Source organism: Gymnodraco acuticeps, unplaced genomic scaffold, assembly GCF_902827175.1.
Source record: "Gymnodraco acuticeps unplaced genomic scaffold, fGymAcu1.1, whole genome shotgun sequence".
NCBI lineage: Eukaryota > Metazoa > Chordata > Actinopteri > Perciformes > Bathydraconidae > Gymnodraco > Gymnodraco acuticeps.
In genome coordinates this window covers 1-21,829 of record NW_022990115.1, presented here as the reverse complement: position 1 = coordinate 21,829, position 21,829 = coordinate 1, and the positions used below count along the sequence as shown (strand labels likewise).

The 21,829-nt window shown below is 50.2% G+C and overlaps 1 protein-coding gene across 1 annotated transcript; it reads left to right on the top strand.

Annotated features, from left to right (window-relative positions):
* Positions 1 to 12,637: 12,637 nt before the first annotated feature.
* On the top strand, positions 12,638 to 20,504 carry LOC117546348 (fibulin-7-like; the record flags this gene model as incomplete). Its single annotated transcript, XM_034216558.1, is given in 5 exon segments — positions 12,638 to 12,791; positions 14,817 to 14,987; positions 16,155 to 16,463; positions 19,208 to 19,345; positions 20,369 to 20,504. Coding segments are annotated over 5 exon segments (908 nt in total), but the record flags the coding sequence as incomplete, so codon positions are not given.
* Between the last annotated feature and the right edge of the window lie 1,325 nt (positions 20,505 to 21,829).

Below are 21,829 nucleotides of genomic sequence, written 5' to 3'. Positions count from 1 at the left end.
GCCAGCAGACAGTCTGTCCCTGAACGCAGCAGACAGTCTGTCCCTGAACGCAGCACACAGTCTGTCCCTGAACGCAGCAGACAGTCTGTCCCTGTAACGCAGCAGACAGTCTGTCCCTGAACGCAGCATACAGTCTGTCCCTGAACGCAGCAGCACAGTCTGTCCCTGAACGCAGCAGACAGTCTGTCCCTGAACGCCAGCACACAGTCTGTCCCTGAACGCAGCAGACAGTCTGTCCCTGAACGCAGCAGCAGACAGTCTGTCCCTGAACGCAGCAGACAGTCTGTCCCTGAACGCAGCACACAGTCTGTCCCTGAACGCAGCAGACAGTCTGTCCCTGAACGCAGCAGCAGACTACAGTCTGTCCCTGAACGCAGCAGACAGTCTGTCCCTGAACGCAGCAGACAGTCTGTCCCTGAAACGCAGCAGACAGTCTGTCCCTGAACGCAGCAGACAGTCTGTCCCTGAACGCAGCAGACAGTCTGTCCCTGAACGCAGCACACAGTCTGTCCCTGAACGCAGCATACAGTCTGTCCCTGAACGCAGGCAGACAGTCTGTCCCTGAACGCAGCAGACAGTCTGTCCCTGAACGCAGCACACAGTCTGTCCCTGAACGCAGCAGACAGTCTGTCCCTGAACGCAGCAGACAGTATGTCCCTGAACGCAGCAGACAGTCTGTCCCTGAACGCAGCAGACAGTCTGTCCCTGAACGCAAGCAGACAGTCTGTCCCTGAACGCAGCATACAGTCTGTCCCTGAACGCAGCACACAGTCTGTCCCTGTACGCAGCAGACAGTCTGTCCCTGTAACGCAGCAGACAGTCTGTCCCTGAACGCAGCAGACAGTCTGTCCCTGAACGCAGCACACAGTCTGTCCCTGAACGCAGCAGACAGTCTGTCCCCTGAACGCAGCAAGCAGACAGTCTGTCCCTGAACGCAGCACACAGTCTGTCCCTGAACGCAGCACATAGTCTGTCCCTGAACGCAGCACACAGTCTGTCCCTGAACGCAGCAGACAGTCTGTCCCTGAACGCAGCACACAGTCTGTCCCTGAACGCAGCACACAGTCTGTCCCCTGAACGCAGCATACAGTCTGTCCCTGAACGCAGCAGACAGTCTGTCCCTGAACGCAGCAGACAGTCTGTTCCTGAACGCAGCACACAGTCTGTCCCTGAACGCAGCAGACAGTCTGTCCCTGAACGCAGCAGACAGTCTGTCCCTGAACGCAGCAGACAGTCTGTCCCTGAACGCAGCACACAGTCTGTCCCTGATACGCAGCAGACAGTCTGTCCCTGAACGCAGCACACAGTCTGTCCCTGAACGCAGCATACAGTCTGTCCCTGAACGCAGCACACAGTCTGTCCCTGAACGCAGCATACAGTCTGTCCCTGAACGCAGCACATAGTCTGTCCCTGAACGCAGCAGACAGTCTGTCCCTGAACGCAGCACACAGTCTGTCCCTGAACGCAGCAGACAGTCTGTCCCTGAACGCAGCACACAGTCTGTCCCTGAACGCAGCATACAGTCTGTCCCTGAACGCAGCAGACAGTCTGTCCCTGAACGCAGCAGACAGTCTGTTCCTGAACGCAAGCAGACAGTCCTGTCCCTGAACGCAGCAGACAGTCTGTTCCTGAACGCAAGCACATAGTCTGTCCCTGAACGCAGCAGACAGTCTGTTCCTGAACGCAGCAGACAGTCTGTCCCTGAACGCAGCATACAGTCTGTCCCTGAACGCAGCAGACAGTCTGTCCCTGAACGCAGCAGACAGTCTGTCCCTGAACGCAGCAGACAGTCTGTCCCTGAACGCAGCATACAGTCTGTCCCTGAAGCAGCAGACAGTCTGTCCCTGAACGCAGCAGACAGTCTGTCCCTGAACGCAGCATACAGTCTGTCCCTGAACGCAGCAGACAGTCTGTCCCTGAACGCAGCAGACAGTCTGTCCCTGAACGCAGCATACAGTCTGTCCCTGAACGCAGCAGACAGTCTGTCCCTGAACGCAGCAGACAGTCTGTCCCTGAACGCAGCACACAGTCTGTCCCTGAACGCAGCAGCAGACAGTCTGTCCCTGAACGCAGCAGACAGTCTGTCCCTGAACGCAGCACACAGTCTGTCCCTGAACGCAGCAGACAGTCTGTCCCTGTACGCAGCAGACAGTCTGTCCCTGAACGCAGCATACAGTCTGTCCCTGAACGCAGCACACAGTCTGTCCCTGAACGCAGCAGACAGTCTGTCCTGAACGCAGCACACAGTCTGTCCCTGAACGCAGCAGACAGTCTGTCCCTGAACGCAGCAGCAGACAGTCTGTCCCTGAACGCAGCATACAGTCTGTCCCTGAACGCAGCAGACAGTCTGTCCCTGAACGCAGCAGACAGTCTGTCCCTGAACGCAGCAGACAGTCTGTCCCTGAACGCAGCAGACAGTCTGTCCCTGAACGCAGCAGACAGTCTGTCCCTGAACGCAGCACACAGTCTGTCCCTGAACGCAGCATACAGTCTGTCCCTGAACGCAGCAGACAGTCTGTCCCTGAACGCAGCAGACAGTCTGTCCCTGAACGCAGCACACAGTCTGTCCCTGAACGCAGCAGACAGTCTGTCCCTGAACGCAGCAGACAGTATGTCCCTGAACGCAGCAGACAGTCTGTCCCTGAACGCAGCAGACAGTCTGTCCCTGAACGCAGCAGACAGTCTGTCCCTGAACGCAGCATACAGTCTGTCCCTGAACGCAGCACACAGTCTGTCCCTGTACGCAGCAGACAGTCTGTCCCTGAACGCAGCAGACAGTCTGTCCCTGAACGCAGCAGACAGTCTGTCCCTGAACGCAGCACACAGTCTGTCCCTGAACGCAGCAGACAGTCTGTCCCTGAACGCAGCAGCAGACAGTCTGTCCCTGAACGCAGCACACAGTCTGTCCCTGAACGCAGCACATAGTCTGTCCCTGAACGCAGCACACAGTCTGTCCCTGAACGCAGCAGACAGTCTGTCCCTGAACGCAGCACACAGTCTGTCCCTGAACGCAGCACACAGTCTGTCCCTGAACGCAGCATACAGTCTGTCCCTGAACGCAGCAGACAGTCTGTCCCTGAACGCAGCAGACAGTCTGTTCCTGAACGCAGCACACAGTCTGTCCCTGAACGCAGCAGACAGTCTGTCCCTGAACGCAGCAGACAGTCTGTCCCTGAACGCAGCAGACAGTCTGTCCCTGAACGCAGCACCACAGTCTGTCCCTGTACGCAGCAGACAGTCTGTCCCTGAACGCAGCACACAGTCTGTCCCTGAACGCAGCATACAGTCTGTCCCTGAACGCAGCACACAGTCTGTCCCTGAACGCAGCATACAGTCTGTCCCTGAACGCAGCACATAGTCTGTCCCTGAACGCAGCACACAGTCTGTCCCTGAACGCAGCACACAGTCTGTCCCTGAACGCAGCAGACAGTCTGTCCCTGAACGCAGCACACAGTCTGTCCCTGAACGCAGCATACAGTCTGTCCCTGAAACGCAGCAGACAGTCTGTCCCTGAACGCAGCAGACAGTCTGTTCCTGAACGCAGCAGACAGTCTGTCCCTGAACGCAGCACACAGTCTGTCCCTGAACGCAGCATATAGTCTGTCCCTGAACGCAGCATACAGTCTGTCCCTGAACGCAGCATACAGTCTGTCCCTGAACGCAGCACACAGTCTGTCCCTGAACGCAGCACACAGTCTGTCCCTGAACGCAGCACACAGTCTGTCCCTGAACGCAGCAGACAGTCTGTCCCTGAACGCAGCAGACAGTCTGTCCCTGAACGCAGCAGACAGTCTGTCCCTGAACGCGGCAGACAGTCTGTCCCTGAACGCGGCACACAGTCTGTCCCTGAACGCAGCAGACAGTCTGTCCCTGAACGCAAGCACACAGTCTGTCCCTGAACGCAGCAGACAGTCTGTCCCTGAACGCAGCAGACAGTCTGTCCCTGAACGCAGCATACAGTCTGTCCCTGAACGCAGCAGACAGTCTGTCCCTGAACGCAGCAGACAGTCTGTCCCTGAACGCAGCAGACAGTCTGTCCCTGAACGCAGCATACAGTCTGTCCCTGAACGCAGCAGACAGTCTGTTCCTGAACGCAGCAGACAGTCTGTCCCTGAACGCAGCATACAGTCTGTCCCTGAACGCAGCAGACAGTCTGTCCCTGAACGCAGCAGACAGTCTGTCCCTGAACGCAGCACACAGTCTGTCCCTGAACGCAGCACACAGTCTGTCCCTGAACGCAGCAGACAGTCTGTCCCTGAACGCAGCACACAGTCTGTCCCTGAACGCAGCACACAGTCTGTCCCTGAACGCAGCATACAGTCTGTCCCTGAACAGCAGCAGACAGTCTGTCCCCTGAAACGCAGCAGACAGTCTGTCCCTGAACGCAGCAGACAGTCTGTCCCTGAACGCAGCACACAGTCTGTCCCTGACGCAGCAACAGTCTGTCCCTGAACGCAGCACACAGTCTGTCCCTGAACGCAGCAGACAGTCTGTTCCTGAACGCAGCAGCAGACAGTCTGTCCCTGAACGCAGCATACAGTCTGTCCCTGAACGCAGCAGACAGTCTGTCCCTGAACGCAGCAGACAGTCTGTCCCTGAACGCAGCAGACAGTCTGTCCCTGAACGCAGCAGGACAGTCTGTCCCTGAACGCAGCATACAGTCTGTCCCTGAACGCAGCAGACAGTCTGTCCCTGAACGCAGCACACAGTCTGTCCCTGAACGCAGCAGACAGTCTGTCCCTGAACGCAGCAGACAGTCTGTCCCTGAACGCAGCACACAGTCTGTCCCTGAACGCAGCAGACAGTCTGTCCCTGAAGGCAGCACATAGTCTGTCCCTGAAGGCAGCACACAGTCTGTCCCTGAACGCAGCAGACAGTCTGTCCCTGAACGCAGCAGACAGTCTGTCCCTGAACGCAGCAGACAGTCTGTCCCTGTACGCAGCAGACAGTCTGTCCCTGAACGCAGCAGACAGTCTGTCCCTGAACGCAGCAGACAGTCTGTCCCTGAACGCAGCATACAGTCTGTCCCTGTACGCAGCAGACAGTCTGTCCCTGAACGCAGCAGACAGTCTGTCCCTGAACGCAGCAGACAGTCTGTCCCTGAACGCAGCAGACAGTCTGTCCCTGAACGCAGCACAACAGTCTGTCCCTGAACGCAGCAGACAGTCTGTTCCTGAACGCAGCAGCAGACAGTCTGTCCCTGAACGCAGCATACAGTCTGTCCCTGAACGCAGCAGACAGTCTGTCCCTGAACGCAGCAGACAGTCTGTCCCTGAACGCAGCAGACAGTCTGTCCCTGAACGCAGCATACAGTCTGTCCCCTGAACGCAGCAGACAGTCTGTCCCTGAACGCAGCATACAGTCTGTCCCTGAACGCAGCAGACAGTCTGTCCCTGAACGCAGCATACAGTCTGTCCCTGAACGCAGCAGACAGTCTGTCCCTGAACGCAGCATACAGTCTGTCCCTGAACGCAGCAGACAGTCTGTCCCTGAACGCAGCAGACAGTCTGTCCTGAACGCAGCAGACAGTCTGTCCCTGAACGCAGCAGACAGTCTGTCCCTGAACGCAGCAGCAGACAGTCTGTCCCTGAACGCAGCAGACAGTCTGTCCCTGAACGCAGCAGACAGTCTGTCCCTGAACGCACAGCAGACAGTCTGTCCCTGAACGCAGCAGACAGTCTGTCCCTGAACGCAGCACACAGTCTGTCCCTGAACGCAGCACACAGTCTGTCCCTGAACGCAGCAGACAGTCTGTCCCTGAACGCAGCAGACAGTCTGTCCCTGAACGCAGCACACAGTCTGTCCCTGAACGCAGCAGACAGTCTGTCCCTGAACGCAGCAGACAGTCTGTCCCTGAACGCAGCAGACAGTCTGTCCCTGAACGCAGCAGACAGTCTGTCCCTGAACGCAGCACACAGTCTGTCCCTGAACGCAGCAGACAGTCTGTCCCTGAACGCAGCAGCAGACAGTCTGTCCCTGAACGCAGCACACAGTCTGTCCCTGAACGCAGCACACAGTCTGTCCCTGAACGCAGCAGACAGTCTGTCCCTGAACGCAGCATACAGTCTGTCCCTGAACGCAGCAGACAGTCTGTCCCTGAACGCAGCAACAGTCTGTCCCTGAACGCAGCAGACAGTCTGTCCCTGAACGCAGCAGACAGTCTGTCCCTGAACGCAGCACACAGTCTGTCCCTGAACGCAGCATACAGTCTGTCCCTGAAGCAGCAGCAGTCTGTCCCTGAACGCAGCATACAGTCTGTCCCTGAACGCAGCATACAGTCTGTCCCTGAACGCAGCAACAGTCTGTCCCTGAACGCAGCACACAGTCTGTCCCTGAACGCAGCACACAGTCTGTCCCTGAACGCAGCACACAGTCTGTCCCTGAACGCAGCAGACAGTCTGTCCCTGAACGCAGCAGACAGTCTGTCCCTGAACGCAGCAGACAGTCTGTCCCTGAACGCAGCATACAGTCTGTCCCTGAACGCAGCAGACAGTCTGTCCCTGAACGCAGCATACAGTCTGTCCCTGAACGCAGCAGACAGTCTGTCCCTGAACGCAGCAGACAGTCTGTCCCTGAACGCAGCAGACAGTCTGTCCCTGAACCTAGCAGCAGACAGTCTGTCCCTGAACGCAGCACACAGTCTGTCCCTGAACACAGCAGCAGACAGTCTGTCCCTGAACGCAGCACACAGTATGTCCCTGAACGCAGCAGCAGACAGTCTGTCCCTGAACGCAGCACACAGTCTGTCCCTGAACGCAGCAGCAGACAGTCTGTCCCTGAACGCAGCACACAGTCTGTCCCTGAACACAGCAGCAGACAGTCTGTCCCTGAACGCAGCATACAGTCTGTCCCTGAACGCAGCAGCAGACAGTCTGTCCCTGAACGCAGCACACAGTCTGTCCCTGAACGCAGCAGCAGACAGTCTGTCCCTGAACGCAGCACACAGTCTGTCCCTGAACGCAGCAGACAGTCTGTCCCTGAACGCAGCAGACAGTCTGTCCCTGAACGCAGCAGACAGTCTGTCCCTGAACGCAGCAGACAGTCTGTCCCTGAACGCAGCACACAGTCTGTCCCTGAACGCAGCAGACAGTCTGTTCCTGAACGCAGCACATAGTCTGTCCCTGAACGCAGCAGACAGTCTGTTCCTGAACGCAGCACACAGTCTGTCCCTGAACGCAGCACACAGTCTGTCCCTGAACGCAGCAGACAGTCTGTCCCTGAACGCAGCAGACAGTCTGTCCCTGAACGCAGCAGACAGTCTGTCCCTGAACGCAGCACACAGTCTGTCCCTGAACGCAGCAGACAGTCTGTCCCTGAACGCAGCAGACAGTCTGTCCCTGAACGCAGCAGCAGACAGTCTGTCCCTGAACGCAGCAGACAGTCTGTCCCTGAACGCAGCAGCAGACAGTCTGTCCCTGAACGCAGCAGACAGTCTGTTCCTGAACGCAGCACACAGTCTGTCCCTGAACGCAGCATACAGTCTGTCCCTGAACGCAGCAGACAGTCTGTCCCTGAACGCAGCAGCAGACAGTCTGTCCCTGAACGCAGCAGACAGTCTGTCCCTGAACGCAGCAGACAGTATGTCCCTGAACGCAGCAGACAGTCTGTCCCTGAACGCAGCAGCACACAGTCTGTCCCTGAACGCAGCAGACAGTCTGTCCCTGAACGCAGCAGCAGACAGTCTGTCCCTGAACGCAGCAGCAGACAGTCTGTCCCTGAACGCAGCAGACAGTCTGTTCCTGAACGCAGCAGACAGTCTGTCCCTGAACGCAGCAGCAGACAGTCTGTCCCTGAACGCAGCACACAGTCTGTCCCTGTACGCAGCAGCAGACAGTCTGTTCCTGAACGCAGCAGACAGTCTGTCCCTGAACGCAGCAGCAGACAGTCTGTCCCTGAACGCAGCAGACAGTCTGTCCCTGAACGCAGCAGACAGTCTGTCCCTGAACGCAGCACACAGTCTGTCCCTGAACGCAGCAGACAGTCTGTCCCTGAACGCAGCAGACAGTCTGTCCCTGAACGCAGCAGACAGTCTGTCCCTGAACGCAGCAGACAGTCTGTCCCTGAACGCAGCATACAGTCTGTCCCTGAACGCAGCACACAGTCTGTCCCTGAACGCAGCACACAGTCTGTCCCTGAACGCAGCAGCAGACAGTCTGTCCCTGAACGCAGCAGACAGTCTGTCCCTGTACGCAGCACACAGTCTGTCCCTGAACGCAGCACACAGTCTGTCCCTGAACGCAGCACACAGTCTGTCCCTGAACGCAGCACACAGTCTGTCCCTGAACGCAGCACACAGTCTGTCCCTGAACGCAGCAGCAGACAGTCTGTCCCTGAACGCAGCAGACAGTCTGTCCCTGTACGCAGCACACAGTCTGTCCCTGAACGCAGCAGCACACAGTCTGTCCCTGAACGCAGCAGACAGTCTGTCCCTGAACGCAGCAGACAGTCTGTCCCTGAACGCAGCAGACAGTCTGTCCCTGAACGCAGCATACAGTCTGTCCCTGAACGCAGCACACAGTCTGTCCCTGAACGCAGCACACAGTCTGTCCCTGAACGCAGCAGACAGTCTGTCCCTGAACGCAGCAGACAGTCTGTCCCTGAACGCAGCAGACAGTCTGTTCCTGAACGCAGCAGACAGTCTGTCCCTGAACGCAGCATACAGTCTGTCCCTGAACGCAGCATACAGTCTGTCCCTGAACGCAGCATACAGTCTGTCCCTGAACGCAGCATACAGTCTGTCCCTGAACGCAGCAGCAGACAGTCTGTCCCTGAACGCAGCAGACAGTCTGTCCCTGAACGCAGCACACAGTCTGTCCCTGAACGCAGCACACAGTCTGTCCCTGAACGCAGCAGCAGACAGTCTGTCCCTGAACGCAGCAGACAGTCTGTCCCTGAACGCAGCATACAGTCTGTCCCTGAACGCAGCAGACAGTCTGTCCCTGAACGCAGCAGCAGACAGTCTGTCCCTGAACGCAGCAGACAGTCTGTCCCTGAACGCAGCACACAGTCTGTCCCTGAACGCAGCAGCAGACAGTCTGTCCCTGAACGCAGCAGACAGTCTGTCCCTGAACGCAGCATACAGTCTGTCCCTGAACGCAGCAGACAGTCTGTCCCTGAACGCAGCAGCAGACAGTCTGTCCCTGAACGCAGCAGACAGTATGTCCCTGAACGCAGCAGACAGTCTGTCCCTGAACGCAGCATACAGTCTGTCCCTGAACGCAGCAGACAGTCTGTCCCTGAACGCAGCAGCAGACAGTCTGTCCCTGAACGCAGCAGACAGTCTGTCCCTGAACGCAGCACACAGTCTGTCCCTGAACGCAGCACACAGTCTGTCCCTGAACGCAGCACATAGTCTGTCCCTGAACGCAGCATACAGTCTGTCCCTGAACGCAGCAGACAGTCTGTCCCTGAACGCAGCACACAGTCTGTCCCTGAACGCAGCATACAGTCTGTCCCTGAACGCAGCACACAGTCTGTCCCTGAACGCAGCACACAGTCTGTCCCTGAACGCAGCATACAGTCTGTCCCTGAACGCAGCACACAGTCTGTTCCTGAACGCAGCATACAGTCTGTCCCTGAACGCAGCACACAGTCTGTTCCTGAACGCAGCATACAGTCTGTTCCTGAACGCAGCAGCAGACAGTCTGTTCCTGAACGCAGCAGCAGACAGTCTGTCCCTGAACGCAGCAGCAGACAGTCTGTCCCTGAACGCAGCACACAGTCTGTTCCTGAACGCAGCAGCAGACAGTCTGTCCCTGAACGCAGCACACAGTCTGTCCCTGAACGCAGCAGACAGTCTGTCCCTGAACGCAGCAGACAGTCTGTTCCTGAACGCAGCAGCAGACAGTCTGTTCCTGAACGCAGCAGCAGACAGTCTGTCCCTGAACGCAGCAGCAGACAGTCTGTCCCTGAACGCAGCACACAGTCTGTCCCTGAACGCAGCAGACAGTCTGTCCCTGAACGCAGCAGACAGTCTGTCCCTGAACGCAGCATACAGTCTGTCCCTGAACGCAGCAGACAGTCTGTCCCTGAACGCAGCACACAGTCTGTCCCTGAACGCAGCACACAGTCTGTCCCTGAACGCAGCAGACAGTCTGTCCCTGAACGCAGCAGACAGTCTGTCCCTGAACGCAGCAGACAGTCTGTCCCTGAACGCAGCATACAGTCTGTCCCTGAACGCAGCAGACAGTCTGTCCCTGAACGCAGCATACAGTCTGTCCCTGAACGCAGCAGACAGTCTGTCCCTGAACGCAGCAGACAGTCTGTCCCTGAACGCAGCAGACAGTCTGTCCCTGAACGCAGCACACAGTCTGTCCCTGAACACAGCAGCAGACAGTCTGTCCCTGAACGCAGCATACAGTCTGTCCCTGAACGCAGCAGACAGTCTGTCCCTGAACGCAGCACACAGTCTGTCCCTGAACACAGCAGCAGACAGTCTGTCCCTGAACGCAGCACACAGTATGTCCCTGAACGCAGCACACAGTCTGTCCCTGAACACAGCAGCAGACAGTCTGTCCCTGAACGCAGCAGACAGTCTGTCCCTGAACGCAGCACACAGTCTGTCCCTGAACGCAGCAGCAGACAGTCTGTCCCTGAACGCAGCACACAGTCTGTCCCTGAACGCAGCAGCAGACAGTCTGTCCCTGAACGCAGCATACAGTCTGTCCCTGAACGCAGCAGCAGACAGTCTGTCCCTGAACGCAGCACACAGTCTGTCCCTGAACGCAGCAGACAGTCTGTCCCTGAACGCAGCACACAGTCTGTCCCTGAACGCAGCACACAGTCTGTCCCTTTTTTAAAGCTACTGACCCAGAATCAGCACTTTAGTAACAGCTGAAATAGAGAGCTGAGGCTAGAATGATCTGTTTGGTATTTCAAGCAAAACACTTCATAGACATGTTTTTTATTTGTATCTGAGACCTATAATATATGCCTAATAGCCTAATAGAGACCTTTAATGCCCGGCTCGCTGCACATCCCTTACACTTTATATGATATTTATATAGATGTGTTGGTGAGTTTCTTTTTGCATCAGTGTGCAACCTCTCGTCTCCCTCCTCCCCCCTCAGGAGTGTCCAGATTCATTTGAGTGGACGTGTTTAAGCTTGGCTGCATGTATTTGTGGTATTTTGGTAGATTTTAGTGGCTGTGTTCGTAGTTTTTCTGGATGTATTTCAGTGGAAGAATTTGTGGTATTTGTGGATGTATTTTAGTTATAGTTAATTTAGTGGAGGTATTTGTGGATATACTGTATTTGTAGCATTTCTGTAGTGGTGTTGTAGTTTTAAGAATTTGTTGTATTTGTTGACGAATTTTGATTTCATGCCTCTGTTCCGTTTATTTAATGTTTTAGTGCAGGGGTGTCCAAACTACGGCCCGGGGGCCAAATGCCGCCTGCGAGCCATTTTTAATTGGCCTTCATCAGATTGTAAAAGTATATGGAATACGGCCCACAAGTGAAACATGTGCTTGTCTTGGATTGTACTTCTTAAATATATCTCTAAACATATATTACTCTCAGTAGTATTCATGTGTCAATAAGTTCACTTTTCAAATTAATTCAGTCAAATAAAGTTTAAAACTAATCTAAGTTGATAAGAAAAAAGCCCAGTAACTTATTTGTATAACAAGCATAAAATGTACCCTTCATATGTTCTCTTATTATAATCAATCTGAAGCTTCTGTTTTAATGGATGAGCTGCTAACAAAATAAAGTAAACCCTCTGGAGAGCTGGGAGCTGTTTTTTAATAAAGCATTTTCAAGTATCAAGAATCATTTACCCACATTTGAATGATTTTTCTAACTTCTAACTTAAAGGTCACCTATCATGCTATCTTTAGGCAAAGGATGGGTCTCAGATATATACACATAGCAAAAACATGTCTATGAAGTGTTTTGCTCAAAACACCAAACAGATCATTCTAGCCATGCCTCATATCCCTCTATTTCACTTCCTGTTTCTAAAGTGCTGATTTTATGTATAAAACTTTTAAAAAAAAAAATTATAACAAATAAAAAAGGGGGGGGCGGAGCTTATGCGGGACCCGGCAGCTACTGTCTAAACTAAATGCTGCCGTGATGAAACGCCATATCATGGATCATCAAGGATTCTCTCTGAAACAGTTTGGAGCTCAAAGGCTTTCTCTCTTGCCGGTTATACCACAAGGTGAGTTCCTTTTTACTTCCTGCTTCTTCACACACATGCTCTCCAGTACAGGTTAGCTCTGAGTGTTAGCGATGCTAATGTAAACACCGACCATATTACGTCCAAAACAGTCGGGCATTGTTTCTGATAGCAACGTTTCTGATTGGGCCGTGGGTCCACATTTCAGATATTACGTCATATCGGACACAAATCTGGATCAGCTCCGTTGTTCCCCGTTTTTAGAGATTTGGGTACGGAGGAAAAGAGAGAGGGTTTTATTCTCTGACGCTGCGTGAGTTCCCGATACACCGGGGACACATGTTGATGTAGAAGAGACATCACAAAGTGCATTTTGCATGATAGGTCCCCTTTAACTTATGAGGCAATAAACGTCTAGTGAGCGGCCCAGCCCTTCTTATATCTTTCTGTAAGTGGCCCTCGGGGAAGAACACCCCTGTATCAGTGTGTAACCTCTCCTCTCACCCCTCCAGGAGTGCCGCTCCACCCACGACCTCCTGACCTCCCTGCGTCAGGTGGAGAAGATGCTCTCGGTCCACGAGGCTTCGTACCAGCAGGGCCTCCGCTCGCTCAGGAAGAAGATGAGCGCTCTGCACAACAGCACCATGTCCATCTTTAAAACCGGAGGTGAGAGGACGGAATAACAAAACACAGATATATAATGCGGTTCAAATGTTTAAAGGTCACCTATTGTGCAAAATCCACTTCTTCATGTCTCTTCTACATCAACATGTGTCCCCTCTTCTTCATGTCTCTTCTACATCAACATGTGTCCCCTCTTCTTCATGTCTCTTCTACATCAACATGTGTCCCCTCTTCTTCATGTCTCTTCTACATCAACATGTGTCCCCTCTTCTCCATGTCTCTTCTACATCAACATGTGTCCCCTCTTCTTCATGTCTCTTCTACATCAACATGTGTCCCCTCTTCTTCGTGTCTCTTCTACATCAACATGTGTCCCCTCTTCTTCGTGTCTCTTCTACATCAACATGTGTCCCCTCTTCTCCGTGTCTCTTCTACATCAACATGTGTCCCCTCTTCTTCGTGTCTCTTCTACATCAACATGTGTCCCCTCTTCTTCATGTCTCTTCTACATCAACATGTGTCCCCTCTTCTTCATGTCTCTTCTATATCAACATGTGTCCCCTCTTCTTCATGTCTCTTCTTCATCAACATGTGTCCCCTCTTCTTCATGTCTCTTCTACATCAACATGTGTCCCCTCTTCTTCATGTCTCTTCTATATCAACATGTGTCCCCTCTTCTTCATGTCTCTTCTACATCAACATGTGTCCCCTCTTCTCCATGTCTCTTCTACATCAACATGTGTCCCCTCTTCTTCATGTCTCTTGTACATCAACATGTGTCCCCTCTTCTTCATGTCTCTTCTACATCAACATATGTCCCCTCTTCTTCATGTCTCTTCTACATCAACATGTGTCCCCTCTTCTTCATGTCTCTTCTACATCAACATGTGTCCCCTCTTCTTCATGTCTCTTCTACATCAACATGTGTCCCCTCTTCTTCATGTCTCTTCTACATCAACATGTGTCCTCTCTTCTTCATGTCTCTTCTACATCAACATGTGTCCCCTCTTCTTCGTGTCTCTTCTACATCAACATGTGTCTCCTCTTCTTCATGTCTCTTCTACATCAACATGTGTCCCCTCTTCTTCGTGTCTCTTCTTCATCAACATGTGTCCCCTCTTCTTCGTGTCTCTTCTTCATCAACATGTGTCCCCTCTTCTTCGTGTCTCTTCTACATCAACATGTGTCCCCTCTTCTTCGTGTCTCTTCTTCATCAACATGTGTCCCCTCTTCTTCATGTCTCTTCTACATCAACATGTGTCCCCTCTTCTTCATGTCTCTTCTTCATCAACATGTGTCCCCTCTTCTTCATGTCTCTTCTACATCAACATGTGTCCCCTCTTCTTCATGTCTCTTCTACATCAACATGTGTCCCTCTTCTTCATGTCTCTTCTACATCAACATGTGTCCCCTCTATCCATGTCTCTTCTACATCAACATGTGTCCCCCTCTTCTTCATGTCTCTTCTACATCAACATGTGTCCCCTCTTCTTCATGTCTCTTCTACATCAACATGTGTCCCCTCTTCTTCATGTCTCTTCTACATCAACATGTGTCCCCTCTTCTTCATGTCTCTTCTACATCAACATGTGTCCCCTCTTCTCCATGTCTCTTCTACATCAACATGTGTCCCCTCTTCTTCATGTCTCTTCTACATCAACATGTGTCCCCTCTTCTTCATGTCTCTTCTACATCAACATGTGTCCCCTCTTCTTCATGTCTCTTCTACATCACATGTGTCCCCTCTTCTTCATGTCTCTTCTACATCAACATGTGTCCCCTCTTCTCCATGTCTCTTCTACATCAACATGTGTCCCCTCTTCTTCATGTCTCTTCTACATCAACATGTGTCCCCTCTTCTTCATGTCTCTTCTACATCAACATGTGATGTAGAAGTAAAAATACAGACATTTGGAATTTTTAAGGAATTTTCCGACCGTTTTCCAGACATTTCACATATTTTTTCAGTAATTGTTCTCATATTTTTAGGAAATGTTTTCCTTAATATTTTTAAATATTCTCACAAAATAGTTTCTGAAGCTAAATGTCTCTCTCTCTTGTTTCCAGCAACCTGCTCCAAACCAGAACTCCCCGCTAACGGGCGGAGACTGGGTCGGGTGTTTGGCATCGGACACGAGGTCCACTTCCTGTGCAAACCAAGCTACGAGCTGATTGGCCCGCGAACACGAGTGTGTCTGGACTCTCTGAGGTGGAGCGGACAGCAGCCCATGTGCAGACGTAAGACAATAACACACTGTAAAGTTTTACGAGTGGTTATAAAGTGACAGACCCTGAAGGCAGCATCTCCCTGGTTCCCTTCACAAAAAGCCAATGGGATTTCTCCATGTGATTTTGTATTATGTCAGATAATTATCTCTTTGTCAAACAAACGTTTATGATACTTACACGTTTAGTTAAGCAGGATAATCTCCACATATTAACACCACTTTATGATTTCTGAAGTAAAAAGCTAACGTATGGCTATAAAGGAACTACAGCACGGTCACATGACTTCACGTCTCCACCGCTAAGCTAAAGGTGGCTAATGTTGGGCTATAAAGGAACTACAGCACGGTCACATGACTTCACGTCACCACCGCTAAGCTAAAGGTGGCTAATGTTGGGCTATAAAGGAACTACAGCACAGTCACATGACTTCACATCAGCACCGCTAAGCTAAAGGAGGCTAATGTTGGGCTATAAAGGAACTACAGCACGGTCACATGACTTCACGTCACCACCGCTAAGCTAAAGGTGGCTAATGTTGGGCTATAAAGGAACTACCGCACGGTCACATGACTTCACGTCACCACCGCTAAGCTAAAGGTGGCTAATGTTGGGCTATAAAGGAACTACAGCACGGTCACATGACTTCACGTCACCACCGCTAAGCTAAAGGCGGCTAATGTTGGGCTATAAAGGAACTACAGCACGGTCACATGACTTCACGTCACCACCGCTAAGCTAAAGGTGGCTAATGTTGGGCTATAAAGGAACTACAGCACGGTCACATGACTTCACGTCACCACCGCTAAGCTAAAGGTGGCTAATGTTGGGCTATAAAGGAACTACAGCACGGTCACATGACTTCACGTCACCACCGCTAAGCTAAAGGTGGCTAATGTTGGGCTATAAAGGAACTACAGCACGGTCACATGACTTCACGTCACCACCGCTAAGCTAAAGGTGGCTAATGTTGGGCTATAAAGGAACTACAGCACGGTCACATGACTTCACGTCACCACCGCTAAGCTAAAGGGGGCTAATGTTGGCCGTGATGCTGTTTAGTTGTCTCATTTAGACACTTGTTAGCAAAATATTTTAATAAACATAAGTTAAGTAACAAATAACATGTATTTAAAGTTGTTTTTGTCTTAATAATGTTTGTTCTTTTTTTGTTTTCAGGTTTAAACGCCAGTGGAAACTCTCTGACCTCTTTCACTCCTGCTTCTCCTTCCTCCTTCCCTGTCTCTGCCGCTCTGTTTTCTTCCTCTCCCTCTCCCACCTCCTCTTCCTCTTCCTCATCCTCCTCTTCCGCCTCCTCCTCTTCCGCCTTACTATCTTTACCTCCTCCCTCCTCCTCCTCCTCCTCACCCATGTCCTCCCCCCCATCCTCTGTCCGTCCCTCTCACTGCACTCACTTCCTGGGCTCCACCCGCTGCACCTGTGACGTTGGATTCACCATTTCAGGCCGAGACAACAACATCTGCACAGGTGAGAAATACATCCAACGACTTTGTTTACTTCCGGAACACAGTGACATCACTACGTAACACCCACACTCTTATTTGCTAGCGCTCCAACACATTGTACGTGATAGGCTAAAGGGCGGGACGTCTTTAAGCGGTTGACCAATCACAACAGAGCCGGCCAGCTAACCAATCAGAGCAGACTGGGCTCTGGTTTCAGACAGAGGGTGAAAAGAGGTGCTGCATGTCAGTTTGGCTGCAATTTGTGGTATTCTTTGGTATATTTTAGTGGCTGTGCGTACTGTAGTTGTTCTGGATTTGTTTTAGTCTATGTATTTTATTTAATGTATTTTCTTATTTAGTGGAAATATTTGTGTATATATTTGTGGTAATTCCTGATGTTTTTGTGGTATTTTAGTTGAAGAATCAGTTGTATTTGTCAATGTCATTTTTTTCTACTTAAACTTTTGTCAGGTTTGATAAATTAAAATGTCTCTACAAACACAGTGCTTCTGTAATGTATTTGTACATTTATTTAGTGGAAGTATTTGTGTATATATTTGTAGCAGATGTATGCATGGTATTTTATTTGAAGAATTAGTTCGTCACACTTATCACATTACATCTGTTCCTTGTGCACACATGCATGTTACAAAACCAATGCTACTGTTTTACATACATATGAAATATTCCAAAGTACCTGTGTGTGTTTCAGTACTTTCTACTTCTTACATTTTCAAAACAGGTTTGTTACTTTAGTTTGAATCTGCGTTTCATTACATTTATTCGAGCACTTTTCCTGAATGCTCAAAGCGCTCTACATTACATATTAAACATATCAGACATGTAACAGTGAGTACAGAGAATTAGGGTGAAGTGCCCAAGGACACAAAATTATGGGTACTTTTTACTTAAAGATCAAATGCAAAGCTTTTTGTATAATTGCCAGTACAATCAAAATCATATAGCTACAACACTATCTAAGATATTGCAGTATTAAAATCGGAGATAATATGAGTCTGGCAATGCGCAATATTAATTTTGTTCAACCCCCAACACCAAGTCCGACGATTTATTTTCTCCACCGCTCCTCCGCAAGATGGCGGCGCGTGACGTCAGATGTGCCAAACATATTTCCACCTGGCTTATCAATCACAGCGGCTTCCGCCGATAGTACAACTAGTTTCGTCTATCATGTCTGATTCTGAGTAGACTATAGACTAAAAGCTTTAGGAATCCAAACTATAACATATAATAAGTACCCTGTATCAAGATTGATGCAAAACAAGTGAAATTTGACCTTTTTAGAGAGGTTTAGACAAATAAATCCCAGGCGGACTCACCTCACAAGGACGAGGTGGATGGGAATTTGTTCAATGCCTAACATATTTCCACCCGGCTTATCATGTCTGATTCTGAGTCGGAGGCCACCCAATATCTGGAGTATGTTGTCGACATCCAACCATATCTCTACGAGCCTCTGATGTCGAAGAGGAAATACAAGGAAACGTCACCTGATATCACCGATGAAAATGCTGATGGTGATGATTCAAGTTCGCCATCTGAGGAAGAGGCCGAGGGTGCTGAGAATTGGTGTAGATGTGGAAACTGCCAGACCATGCCTACAAGCTGAGAAAACAAGTGCTGCCACAACTATGGGAAAGTGAAGGAAGAGATGGGAGAAGAAGTCTGCATCACCGACTGTAGGACGTTCGACATTTTCCGTTATGAGTGGAGGAGCGATGAATGAGCTGCAGATAAACTACAATGCTAACAGTGAATTAGCCCCGAGCGAAAAATGCTAACCTATCACTCCTAGCGCCCTTATTACTTATCCTAGCTCCACATCCAACACATTGTTTATGATCGTAAAGACACAGAATCTAACGGTGCCCACCTCTATAAGCAATCAAACTTAAATTCCGTTATCTGCGTTATCTGCTGTGCTCCGTGCGCTTTGAAATCTAATCAAAAGTTGTTTACCTCAATTCTTTGTCGTTTCTGCATCGCCCGGCTCTTTCGTTCTTTCAGTGGTTTCTTGTGCTGAAATATGGAGGGGACGGCTCCGGGTTTCAGCCTCCGACGTGCTATTAATGCTTCTCCACCAACAGACTTCATGATAGCAGGATCAACGTCGTATGCATCACACGCAAAGTGGTCAGAACACAACTTGCTCCATTTTGTCGGTTGCCATCCAACACGATTCACTAACAAAATCCATTTTTTGCGGATGATTTGGTCTTTGGGAAATGCATGCAAAACTCTCCCAGATCCCGCACCGTTCGTACAACAAAAAGCTCAACAATAACCCATGTTAATTCAGTTTTCTTTTCGAAAAACATGTGACCGAGACTGCCGAGTCGGGATGTTTGGTCCAGAGACTGTTTGGCCACTATTACGTCACGCGCGCGGAGGCTGCTGGGAATTACATGTCAGAAATTCAGACGGCTTTGGGTCGAGTTTTGGATCAATAAAAAGCTTTTTTTTGGGTGTATTCTCTCGATTTAAATAAAATAAAAAAATACAGGCAGTCTTAAAAACAACATTTCTATAAAAATGTAGCATATTTGGAAGCTTTGCATTTGATCTTTAAGTACATTTCGAGAGACCATACTTCTTTACTTTTACTTGAGTAAAGAAGTTTAGTCAGTACTTCTACTTTGACCAGAGTATCTGTACTTCTGTAAAGGATGTGTGTACTTGTACCAATGCTTCTGTTTCACATCCATATGGAATAATCTAACTTCTGTGAACCTGTGTGTGTTCCAGACATCGACGAGTGCCTCCTGTTCCCCCTGGCTCAGCCCGGCCGGCTGTGTGTGCATCAGTGTGTGAACACGCCCGGCAGCTTCCACTGCTTCTGCCCCGCCGGGTACGACCTGTCCAGAGATGCTCGCAGCTGCACAGGTCAGAGGTCAAAGGTCACCCCGGGGGTCACAGAAGTGATAAGTGTGTCTGTAGTCTCTCAGCTGAATGAGGCTGAAGGTGGAGGGAAAACAGTGGCAAGCGTCCGGACGAAATGTCCCTTAAAGGTCCCCTATTATACTGTTTCTCATCAATATATCACAGGTCTCAGATATATACAGAACCTGTCTCTGATTGGCTGAAACACCAAACAGATCATTGCAGAATTACCCATAATCCCCTCTGTTTCAGCCCTGTTTCCAAAGTGCTGATTCTCTGTCTGTTACTTTAGATGAAAATAAGGAGCCCCTCCCCACGCCCCTCTGAGAGACATTTGGTTACAAAGAACTCAATAGGCACTTTCACACCAATTACTTTTCCCAGGAATAGTTCCCGGACCTTAGTTCCCCGGAAGTCTTTAGTTCCGGAACTGTCCAAGTAAATCATGTTCACACCGGAATAAGTTCCCTGACGTCACTTCTTCTTCTTCTGCTTTGGGTTTACTGGCAGGCCGCAAACAACTTCACGGCGTATACTGCCACCCAAAGTCCCCGGCCGGAAGTCCCCGGAGTTGGGGACTGGCTTCAGTAGAAGCTGCTGGGACTCCCAGCAGCTTCTACTGAAGCCTTCCGAGTAAATTGGTGCTCTAGGAGGAGATTCAGGTGATAAGGTAGGAGTGGGTGGGGGGGGGGGGGTACTTCTAACCTACTCAGTAGCACACAACGTATTTAAACTCTGCTTCATAATGACGAATTACAACATAAAAAAGTATTTGTGATAAAAACTGAATATTATACTGTAATATTATATAAAAAAACACAACCAGTTTGAAAGACTCAATCTGCATAATGAGTACTTTTTGTACATTTAGCTGATTATACTTCAATTCTTAAGCATATAACATTACTATTACTAATACTTTAACATGTAATGGAGTATTTTTAAGACTGTGGTGTTACTACTTTTCCCTCAGAGTACTTTTTTTGTTTATTTGTTTCTAAAACGCCTCTCTTTCCCTCTCCTCAGACGTGGACGAGTGTGAGAACCGGATGCACAACTGCTCAGCAGACCAGGTGTGTGTGAACACTTTCGGAGGTTTCCAGTGTGTGAAGGTGGAGTGTCCTCAAATGAAGAACGCCACGTACATCAAGACGTCATCGATGTAAGAATCACAACTTTTAATTTCCATTCAACACACCACTCCTGAAGGATGGCTTCATTATTTGATCAAGGGTTAGGAGGTGTTAAAACACACGTGAACATTGTGGAGTTTCAATATGAGCTTGATAGTACCTGATAGTACACACTCTTCTTGTGCGTTCACACCTGCCTTGTATAGTCCGGTTGAATCGAACCCTGGTGCGTTTAGCCGCTTGGTGCGGTTCATTTGGGTCGGTGTGAACGCAGTCCGAGACCTCTGAAGTGAACTAAACAACCGGACTCTGGTCCGCTTAAATAGGTGGTCTCGGAACGCTTGCTAGTGAACTCTGGAGCGGTTCATTGCTGGTGTGAACGCAGTCCAACCAAAACATAAGAAGCGTAATATTTACGCATCACAAGAACGCGGATATCTTCAAAATCTTTAGCGAAAGAGTCTTTCAAGACATCCGCGGTTGTTTAGTTAAAGAGTGAAGCAGGATGAAGAGTTGAACAGTGGCGTGTAAAGTAAAAATTCTCCGTCAGCTACATAAAAGTAAGAACACCTGTCTTCGGTGAAACGCCCTCCTGACTGCAGAAAGTCTCTCATTATATGTGTTATAAGTAAGGGATAATGTGCAGCGAGGCGGTCATTATGGGGGAAAGAACACCCGACAGGCAGATCAGGATCCCGACGCGTAGCGGACGTTGTCTGATTATATAATCATATGCGCGGGCCGCTAGTGTCTGTTGATCTCCAGATTAACAGCAGCATGAGAATAACCTGCTGAAAGTGCCGATGCTCCATTCCGGAGGCTCCGGTAGAAATTGCTGGGATTTGCGTTTTTACCCCCTTAATGTCTGACCAATGGGTGAACAGCATTTCCGTGCACATGACTTGTGTTTCAAAGTTTATAGTCCGTTTGAGTTTTCCCGTGCAAACCGAACCTTCTGAAAAATGAAACAATGCAACAAACTGTCGTCTGGTGCGCACCAGAGAACGGACTGTTAGGTGTGAATGCGACCTTAAGACTCTTCAAGGTGGGAGTACATACATGAAACAAGGAAAAACAATCACTTGTGAATTTATGATTAGTATCTTCTATCTTCTATAGAAAGACAATGCAAACCAGCAAGAGTTTAAAGAGCAATATTGGAAAAATGTAAGCCTGCAAATAACCGAAAGGTACGGTAGCCGACAGGCAGGGGCGCCGCTTGTGAACAGGCAAGGAAGGCAACTGCTTGGGGCCCCGGACCAGAAGGGGGCCCCCAAAGAAGGTCCACAGCTACGACAACATGAAACACCCTTTAATTTACTGCAACGACATGTCGGGAAACCCCCTCAAGGCC